General features: G+C 43.8%; 1 protein-coding gene across 1 annotated transcript in view; it reads left to right on the top strand.

Annotated features, from left to right (window-relative positions):
• Positions 1-8,242, top strand: part of LOC118387218 (cyclic nucleotide-gated cation channel alpha-3-like) — a 106,419-nt gene extending 98,177 nt beyond the window's left edge. Inside the window, exon 6 of the mRNA XM_052468328.1 lies at positions 6,502-8,242. Within this exon, the coding sequence (XP_052324288.1) occupies positions 6,502-7,892 (1,391 nt within the window). The 3' untranslated portion in view covers positions 7,893-8,242. The remainder of the gene's footprint in view (positions 1-6,501) is intronic.
• Positions 8,243-10,877: the final 2,635 nt, after the last annotated feature.

Here is a 10,877-nt window from a genome sequence, read left to right as displayed (position 1 = left end):
TGTCCAGAGTAGACCCACTACTGATCCTCATCAACTGTCCAGAGTAGACCCACTACTGATCCTCATCAACTGTGGAGAGTAGACCCACTACTGATCCTCATCAACTGTCCAGAGTAGACCCACTACTGATCCTCATCAACTGTAGAGAGTAGACCCACTACTGATCCTTATAAACTGTCCAGAGTAGACCCACTACTGATCCTCATCAACTGTGGAGAGTAGACCCACTACTGATCCTCATCAACTGTCCAGAGTAGACCCACTACTGATCCTCATAAACTGTGGAGAGTAGACCCACTACTGATCCTCATCAACTGTGGAGAGTAGACCCACTACTGATCCTCATCAACTGTGGAGAGTAGACCCACTACTGATCCTCATCAACTGTGGAGAGTAGACCCACTACTGATCCTCATCAACTGTGGAGAGTAGACCCACTACTGATCCTCATCAACTGTCCAGAGTAGACCCACTACTGATCCTTATAAACTGTGGAGAGTAGACCCACTACTGATCCTCATCAACTGTGGAGAGTAGACCCACTACTGATCCTCATCAACTGTAGAGAGTAGACCCACTACTGATCCTCATCAACTGTGGAGAGTAGACCCACTACTGATCCTTATCAACTGTGGAGAGTAGACCCACTACTGATCCTCATCAACTGTCCAGAGTAGACCCACTACGGATCCTCATCAACTGTGGAGAGTAGACCCACTACTGATCCTCATCAACTGTAGAGAGTAGACCCACTACTGATCCTTATAAACTGTCCAGAGTAGACCCACTACTGATCCTTATCAACTGTGGAGAGTAGACCCACTACTGATCCTTATAAACTGTCCAGAGTAGACCCACTACTGATCCTTATCAACTGTGGAGAGTAGACCCACTACTGATCCTCATCAACTGTGGAGAGTAGACCCACTACTGATCCTCATCAACTGTGGAGAGTAGACCCACTACTGATCCTCATCAACTGTGGAGAGTAGACCCACTACTGATCCTTATAGACTGTAGAGAGTAGACCCACTACTGATCCTTATCAACTGTGGAGAGTAGACCCACTACTGATCCTTATAGACTGTAGAGAGTAGACCCACTACTGATCCTCATCAATTGTGGAGAGTAGACCCACTACTGATCCTCATCAACTGTAGAGAGTAGACCCACTACTGATCCTTATAGACTGTAGAGAGTAGACCCACTACTGATCCTCATCAACTGTGGAGAGTAGACCCACTACTGATCCTCATCAACTGTGGAGAGTAGACCCACTACTGATCCTCATCAACTGTAGAGAGTAGACCCACTACTGATCCTCATCAACTGTGGAGAGTAGACCCACTACTGATCCTTATAGACTGTAGAGTAGACCCACTACTGATCCTTATAGACTGTAGAGAGTAGACCCACTACTGATCCTTATAAACTGTAGAGAGTAGACCCACTACTGATCCTTATAAACTGTAGAGAGTAGACCCACTACTGATCCTCATCAACTGTGGAGAGTAGACCCACTACTGATCCTCATCAACTGTAGAGAGTAGACCCACTACTGATCCTCATCAACTGTAGAGAGTAGACCCACTACTGATCCTTATAGACTGTAGAGTAGACCCACTACTGATCCTTATAGACTGTAGAGTAGACCCACTACTGATCCTTATAGACTGTAGAGTAGACCCACTACTGATCCTTATAGACTGTAGAGAGTAGACCCACTACTGATCCTTATAGACTGTAGAGAGTAGACCCACTACTGATCCTTATAGACTGTAGAGAGTAGACCCACTACTGATCCTCATCAACTGTAGATAGTAGACCCACTACTGATCCTTATAGACTGTAGATAGTAGACCCACTACTGATCCTTATAGACTGTAGAGAGTAGACCCACTACTGATCCTTATAGACTGTCCAGAGTAGACCCACTACTGATCCTTATAGACTGTAGAGAGTAGACCCACTACTGATCCTCATCAACTGTGGAGAGTAGACCCACTACTGATCCTCATCAACTGTGGAGAGTAGACCCACTACTGATCCTCATCAACTGTAGAGAGTAGACCCACTACTGATCCTCATCAACTGTGGAGAGTAGACCCACTACTGATCCTTATAGACTGTAGAGTAGACCCACTACTGATCCTTATAGACTGTAGAGAGTAGACCCACTACTGATCCTTATAAACTGTAGAGAGTAGACCCACTACTGATCCTTATAAACTGTAGAGAGTAGACCCACTACTGATCCTCATCAACTGTGGAGAGTAGACCCACTACTGATCCTCATCAACTGTAGAGAGTAGACCCACTACTGATCCTCATCAACTGTAGAGAGTAGACCCACTACTGATCCTTATAGACTGTAGAGTAGACCCACTACTGATCCTTATAGACTGTAGAGTAGACCCACTACTGATCCTTATAGACTGTAGAGTAGACCCACTACTGATCCTTATAGACTGTAGAGAGTAGACCCACTACTGATCCTTATAAACTGTAGAGAGTAGACCCATTACTGATCCTTATCAACTGTAGAGAGTAGAACCACTACTGATCCTTATCAACTGTAGAGAGTAGACCCACTACTGATCCTTATAAACAGTCCCTGGTAGACCCATTACTGATCCTTATAAACTGTGGAGAGTAGACCCACTACTGATCCCTATAGACTGTCCAGAGTACACACACTACTGATCCATATCAACTGTGGAGAGTAGACCCACTACTGATCCTTATAAACTGTCCAGAGTAGACCCACTATTGATCCTTATAAACTGTAGAGAGTAGACCCACTACTGATCCTTATAAACTGTGGAGAGTAGACCCACTACTGATCCTTATAAACTGTCCAGAGTCGACCCACTACTGATCCTTATTAACTGTGGAGAGTAGACCCACTACTGATCCTTATAAACTGTGGAGAGTAGACCCATTACTGATCCTTATAAACTGTAGAGAGTAGACCCACTACTGATCCTTATAGACTGTAGAGAGTAGACCCACTACTGATCCTCATCAATTGTGGAGAGTAGACCCACTACTGATCCTCATCAACTGTAGAGAGTAGACCCACTACTGATCCTTATAGACTGTAGAGAGTAGACCCACTACTGATCCTCATCAACTGTGGAGAGTAGACCCACTACTGATCCTCATCAACTGTGGAGAGTAGACCCACTACTGATCCTCATCAACTGTAGAGAGTAGACCCACTACTGATCCTCATCAACTGTGGAGAGTAGACCCACTACTGATCCTTATAGACTGTAGAGTAGACCCACTACTGATCCTTATAGACTGTAGAGAGTAGACCCACTACTGATCCTTATAAACTGTAGAGAGTAGACCCACTACTGATCCTTATAAACTGTAGAGAGTAGACCCACTACTGATCCTCATCAACTGTGGAGAGTAGACCCACTACTGATCCTCATCAACTGTAGAGAGTAGACCCACTACTGATCCTCATCAACTGTAGAGAGTAGACCCACTACTGATCCTTATAGACTGTAGAGTAGACCCACTACTGATCCTTATAGACTGTAGAGTAGACCCACTACTGATCCTTATAGACTGTAGAGTAGACCCACTACTGATCCTTATAGACTGTAGAGAGTAGACCCACTACTGATCCTTATAGACTGTAGAGAGTAGACCCACTACTGATCCTTATAGACTGTAGAGAGTAGACCCACTACTGATCCTCATCAACTGTAGAGAGTAGACCCACTACTGATCCTTATAGACTGTAGAGAGTAGACCCACTACTGATCCTTATAGACTGTAGAGAGTAGACCCACTACTGATCCTTATAGACTGTCCAGAGTAGACCCACTACTGATCCTTATAGACTGTAGAGAGTAGACCCACTACTGATCCTCATCAACTGTGGAGAGTAGACCCACTACTGATCCTCATCAACTGTGGAGAGTAGACCCACTACTGATCCTCATCAACTGTAGAGAGTAGACCCACTACTGATCCTCATCAACTGTGGAGAGTAGACCCACTACTGATCCTTATAGACTGTAGAGTAGACCCACTACTGATCCTCATCAACTGTGGAGAGTAGACCCACTACTGATCCTCATCAACTGTAGAGAGTAGACCCACTACTGATCCTCATCAACTGTAGAGAGTAGACCCACTACTGATCCTTATAGACTGTAGAGTAGACCCACTACTGATCCTTATAGACTGTAGAGTAGACCCACTACTGATCCTTATAGACTGTAGAGTAGACCCACTACTGATCCTTATAGACTGTAGAGAGTAGACCCACTACTGATCCTTATAGACTGTAGAGAGTAGACCCACTACTGATCCTTATAGACTGTAGAGAGTAGACCCACTACTGATCCTCATCAACTGTAGAGAGTAGACCCACTACTGATCCTTATAGACTGTAGACCCACTACTGATCCTTATAGACTGTAGAGAGTAGACCCACTACTGATCCTTATAGACTGTCCAGAGTAGACCCACTACTGATCCTTATAAACTGTAGAGAGTAGACCCACTACTGATCATTATAGACTGTAGAGAGTAGATCCACTACTGATCCTCATCAACTGTGGAGAGTAGACCCACTACTGATCCTCATCAACTGTGGAGAGTAGACCCACTACTGATCCTCATCAACTGTGGAGAGTAGACCCACTACTGATCCTTATAGACTGTAGAGAGTAGACCCACTACTGACCCTTATAGACTGTAGAGAGTAGACCCACTACTGATCCTTATAGACTGTAGAGAGTAGATCCACTACTGATCCTTATAGACTGTAGAGAGTAGACCCACTACTGATCCTTATAGACTGTGGAGAGTAGACCCACTACTGATCCTCATCAACTGTGGAGAGTAGACCCACTACTGATCCTCATCAACTGTGGAGAGTAGACCCACTACTGATCCTCATCAACTGTCCAGAGTAGACCCACTACTGATCCTCATCAACTGTGGAGAGTAGACCCACTACTGATCCTTATAGACTGTAGAGAGTAGACCCACTACTGATCCTTATAGACTGTAGAGAGTAGATCCACTACTGATCCTTATAAACTGTGGAGAGTAGACCCACTACTGATCCTCATCAACTGTGGAGAGTAGACCCACTACGGATCCTCATCAACTGTGGAGAGTAGACCCACTACTGATCCTCATCAACTGTGGAGAGTAGACCCACTACTGATCCTTATCAACTGTGGAGAGTAGACCCACTACTGATCCTCATCAACTGTCCAGAGTAGACCCACTACGGATCCTCATCAACTGTGGAGAGTAGACCCACTACTGATCCTCATCAACTGTCCAGAGTAGACCCACTACTGATCCTCATCAACTGTGGAGAGTAGACCCACTACTGATCCTCATCAACTGTGGAGAGTAGACCCACTACTGATCCTTATCAACTGTGGAGAGTAGACCCACTACTGATCCTCATCAACTGTGGAGAGTAGACCCACTACTGATCCTCATCAACTGTAGAGAGTAGACCCACTACTGATCCTTATAGACTGTCCAGAGTAGACCCACTACTGATCCTTATAAACTGTAGAGAGTAGACCCACTACTGATCCTTATAGACTGTAGAGAGTAGACCCACTACTGATCCTTATAAACTGTAGAGAGTAGACCCACTACTGATCCTTATAGACTGTAGAGAGTAGATCCACTACTGATCCTTATAAACTGTAGAGAGTAGACCCACTACTGATCCGAATGGAATGAAACATTCAAATCACAGGGCTTTTGCGCCATTATTCAAATGACATTTTCACTGCAGTTTACAGCCTAGAGTAGAATGTTGTACTCATTAGAAAACAATAATGCAGTTATTCATTGCCTTGTGGTATTGTAGGCTAGTCTTGGCAGGATCATTGTATTGTCCCTTAACAAGATCAATAGGGGAGTTGAACAGCGTGTCCTATTGTCTTCACTGTTCTTTCATACGCAATGATGCACCTGGCTTCTCCTCTGCCCATCAGCTATTCCTATTGGTTCTTGTGGATTCATATTGAAAATTGATGCAGCTTTGAATGCTTTTATGTGTGGTATGATTGCTAGTTCGCCTATTGCAGATCTGTACAAACGATCCACCTATCACTATTGTCACTATGGATGGTGGATAAAAGGCAGGATAGACAGTTAGATTGGTAGACTATATTGACCTGTGGTATATAGTACAAGTTAGAGTGCAGAAAAAGCACAGTGCATAAGGAGTAGACCAAAACACCTTGATTATAGGGGAGGTGCGCATGCAAGCAGATGAGACAATTTGGCTAGGATGGAAGAAATTATATAGTAAAACCTGCAAAAGAGGGAATTTAAACCGGGAGAAATTTCACTACCCTCCCCTGTGCCCAATAAAAAAGCACAACCCCCCAAAGCAAAACTAAAGTTAGACAACCCTCCCCTATTTTAGCACCCCCCAGTAAATGTAGAACTGTCCCTTATTTGGTATCACTAATTTCTCTTGAATTATTTCAACAGGTTTTCTGGAACAGGGACTGCTTGTGAAAGACGACAAGAAGCTTAGAGACAAATACAAATCAATGCCACAGTTCAAATGGGACATGATTTCAATGATACCCACAGACCTGCTGTTTCTGAAAGTGGGTTTAAACTACCCCGAGCTCCGACTGAACCGACTCGCAAAGATGAACCGTCTCTTTGAGTTCTTCGACCGCACTGAAACCAGAACCAGCTTCCCCAACGTTTTCCGAATCAGTAACCTGGTACTTTACATCCTGATCATCATCCACTGGAACGCCTGCATCTTCTTCGCCATCTCCAAGACCATCGGGTTCGGGTCCGACACCTGGGTGTACCCAAACATCAGTCATCCTGAGCACGGCCGCCTTGCCAGGAAGTACATCTACTGTCTCTATTGGTCGACCCTGACCCTGACCACCATCGGAGAAACCCCTCCACCAGTTAGAGACTTCGAGTACCTCTTTGTGGTCGTCGACTTCCTCATCGGTGTGCTGATTTTCGCCACCATCGTTGGTAACGTTGGTGCCATGATCTCAAACATGAACAAAACCCGTGCGGAATTCCAGGCCAAGATCGACTCCATCAAGCAATACATGCAGTTCCGTAAGGTCTCCAAGGATCTGGAGGTCAGGGTCATCAAATGGTTCGACTACCTCTGGACGGAGAAGAAGACCTGCGATGAGAAGGAGGTGCTGAAGAACCTGCCGGACAAGCTGAAGGCCGAGATCGCCATCAACGTCCATCTGGACACCCTGAAGAAGGTGCGTATCTTCCAGGACTGTGAGGCTGGTCTTCTGATTGAGTTGGTGCTGAAGCTGCAGCCTCAGGTGTTCTCCCCAGGAGATTACATCTGTAAGAAGGGAGACATCGGCAGAGAGATGTACATCATTAAGGAAGGGAAGCTGGCTGTGGTGGCAGACGACGGTGTGACACAGTTTGTGGTGCTCAGCGACGGAGCGTACTTCGGAGAGATCAGTATCCTGGGCATCAAGGGTTCCAAGGCTGGCAACAGGAGAACGGCCAACATCAGGAGCATAGGTTACTCTGACCTCTTCGCCCTGTCGAAAGACGATCTCATGGAGTCCCTCACTGAGTACCCCGACGCCAAGAAGGCTCTGGAAGAAAAGGGAAAGGCTATGCTGATGAAAGACAACATGATCGATGAGGACGTCGCTAACGCGGGCGCCGACCCTAAGGACTTGGAGGAAAAGATCCAAAGGTTGGAGAGTAATATTGAAATCATCAAGACTAAGTTGGCCAAGATCATGGCTGAGTTCACATCCAGCCAGAGCAAGATCAAACAGAGGATCACCAACATAGAGTCAACAGTCAAGTCAGTCCGGCCCGAGGATATATCTGAGGTGGTGGCCGACAAGAAGACTCATTAGTCCCACAATGCAATGTATTTACCCAGAGACTTTTTCTATTGAACCTTTATATTGACAGGGAGCCATTCTGAGATCAATGATGAGCTTGTAAAAAATATACACATCAATACATAAAAAGCGAAACACAATTATAGAAAACAAACACATTCTTCAGAAATGCCTTAGAGGCACCGACTCATCACATTTTAGAGAGATTGGGAGATTATTATATTCCACAAATAAGGTGTAAAAAAAACTAAAGCAGATTTACCTAACTCAGTGGAGATCAAAGGGATCTGGTATCTCGTTTGTCTGTAGGTTAACAATTAAGTACTGCGGAAGTGCAATGTATAGATCTACGAGATTTCAAAAGAAAGCCAGCCTACTTTAAGATGATTGTAAACTTCAAACATTTTTCGGAATATTTTTGGAGGCAATATTGCAGCGTAATTCTGCAAGCAAAGTTGATGTAAACATTTTCCATTTAAAATGAGGAATGTTTTGTTATCTGGGGGAGTTTTGATTGGCAATGCCACCAAGCAGACAATTTTTTTTATACTCCAATCAGAGCGCAGATATTGGTCATATGATTAGTCTGCCATTCTAAACTATTTTGGAAAACATGTTGTAAGTTTTTGAGCTGAAGTGAAAGAAAATTAACTCCTGCTCTGAAGTGAAATGTTTCCTCACTGCAATATTTGATCATGATACGCTAATACATGCATACTGTGTTAATTTTGTCATGTTTAACTAACAAAAATATCCACGGTGGGATGCATGCTAATCGATTAGCAATTCCATGTAAAGTCAATGGGACAAACTGGCTAAATTACCTAGCTACCAAGCCACATTCTCCACATTTGGGTAGGCAGATAGCCTAATGGTTAGAGCATTGGGCTACTAACCATAAAGTTGCTGGATCGAATCCCCGAGCTGACAAGGTAAAAATCTGTCGTTCTGCCCCTGAACAAGGCAATTTACCCACTGTTCGCTGGTAGGCTATCATTGTAAATAAGACTTTGTTCTGACTTGCCTAGTTAAATAAAAGTAACAACAATAGATTGGTAGCTAGCTATTAGCATTTACATTTCATATGTTGTATCTTTAGCTAGCTGGCTGGCTAGCTAGCTTAATCCCATTCACATCTTTCTAGTTTCTGAAGTTAAGAGATTGCTAAATGTAGAGATCTTTATGTCTGCACTGCCATTGACAGCAGATTGAGATGCACTATTGTAAAGTGGCTGTTCCACTGGATGGTGAATGCACCAATTTGTAAGTCGCTCTGGATAAGAGCGTCTGCTAAATGACTTAAATGTAAATGTAAATGATTGAGTGGATGTTTGTTAGCTGATCAATTTCAGTATGACTCTGGCAGTCAACAGGTATTATTAACAAGATATAGTCGATTAGTAAATATAAATAGGGAATTGATCTTCATATGAAGTCTATTATTCATGTCCGTGTTGCAATACTCCAGTGTCTCATATCCTTTACCAGCAACATTGTTTCTTTGATAATATATAAATATAATAATATAATAATATATGCCATTTAGCAGACGCTTTTATCCAAAGCGACTTACAGTCATGTGTGCATACATTCTACGTATGGGTGGTCGAGGGAATCGAACCCACTACCCTGGCGTTACAAGCGCCATGCTCTACCAACTGAGCTACAGAAGGACCACATCAGATATCATCCTCAGAATATCCAAAATACAACAGCCACAGGACAACTTTGTTAGGAAGTCGTAAAGGACCATTCGCCGAAACTGAAAAGATATAGCTAGCTAACAATCTCCTTTTCCACATGGAAAAGATGGTGTACAAAGACTTGCTAGCTACGTTAGCTAGTTAGCTGTGGTTTTCCACAAGGAATCTGCCTCCAGAAAAAAAAATGCTTCTCCCAAGTAGGTGTGACCCTGACCTCCTACTCCTGTTGCTTGCTGCACAGCTGCTTGGATCCCACCTGGCAATCTGTTCACTGGCCTGTCTCCCCCTGACTGGTACAGGTACCCCCGCCACACTCCCCCCTCTCTCCCGAGCTTTCGCTCACCTCCAGCACACACGTACTGTTGGGGCAAATGACTCTGAACTTACAATGGCTATCCCCAAGTCGTTATATCTTTATGCTTTTTGCCTCACGACTCCTGGTTGCTTTGTTAACTATGAACTTGCTTGTTTACCCAACGTGGGACAGATTATGTTTGTTCCCACACTCGATACTCTGACTCTCTATTGGTGAAACAGACTCTTGGCCTCCCATCCTATTCTAACCACCTCTCTCCAGCTTTGTATTCATGTGATGAAATTGCTGTACAATGTGATCTTGTTGCCATCAAATGCAAATTCAAATGTTATAGCTCTCCCTGTCCTCTGCCATACCCTAATTGTATTTCTGCTGATGATATCTGGAAATGTGCATGTACACCCTGGCCTATCTACTGTTGCTAGCCCCAATTCTGATTTGTGCTCTGATATCGGCTTCATGCTTGTAAAAGCCTGGGTTTTCTGCACGTTAACCTCTTACCTCCACCCGACACGCAGGCGTCCCATCTAGACATCTGGAAATGCAAATGCGCTACGCTAAATGCTAATAGCACTTGTTAAAACTCAAACGTTAATTAAAATACACATGCAGGGTACTGAATTAAAGCTACACTCGTTGTGAATCCAGCCAATAAGTCAGATTTTTAAAATGCTTTTCGGCGAAAGCATGAGAAGCTATTATCTGATAGCATGCAACACCCCTAAATACCCGCAGGGGACGTAAACAAAATAATTAGCATAGTCGGCGCTACACAAAATGCAGAAATAAAATATAAAACATTCATTACCATTGACCATCTTCTTTGTTGGCACTCCTAGATGTCCCATAAACATCACTATTGGGTCTTTTTTTCGATTAAATCGGTCCATATATAGCCTAGATATCGATCTATGTGTGATCAAGGAAAAAAACACAGTTTTATAACGTAACGTCATTTTTTTAAATTAAAAAAGTCGA

The sequence above is a fragment of the Oncorhynchus keta genome, chromosome 1 (genome assembly GCF_023373465.1).
Source record: "Oncorhynchus keta strain PuntledgeMale-10-30-2019 chromosome 1, Oket_V2, whole genome shotgun sequence".
Taxonomy (NCBI): Eukaryota; Metazoa; Chordata; class Actinopteri; order Salmoniformes; family Salmonidae; genus Oncorhynchus; species Oncorhynchus keta.
Note: the sequence above shows the minus strand (reverse complement) of the source record. Positions and strands in the feature narration are given on the sequence as shown.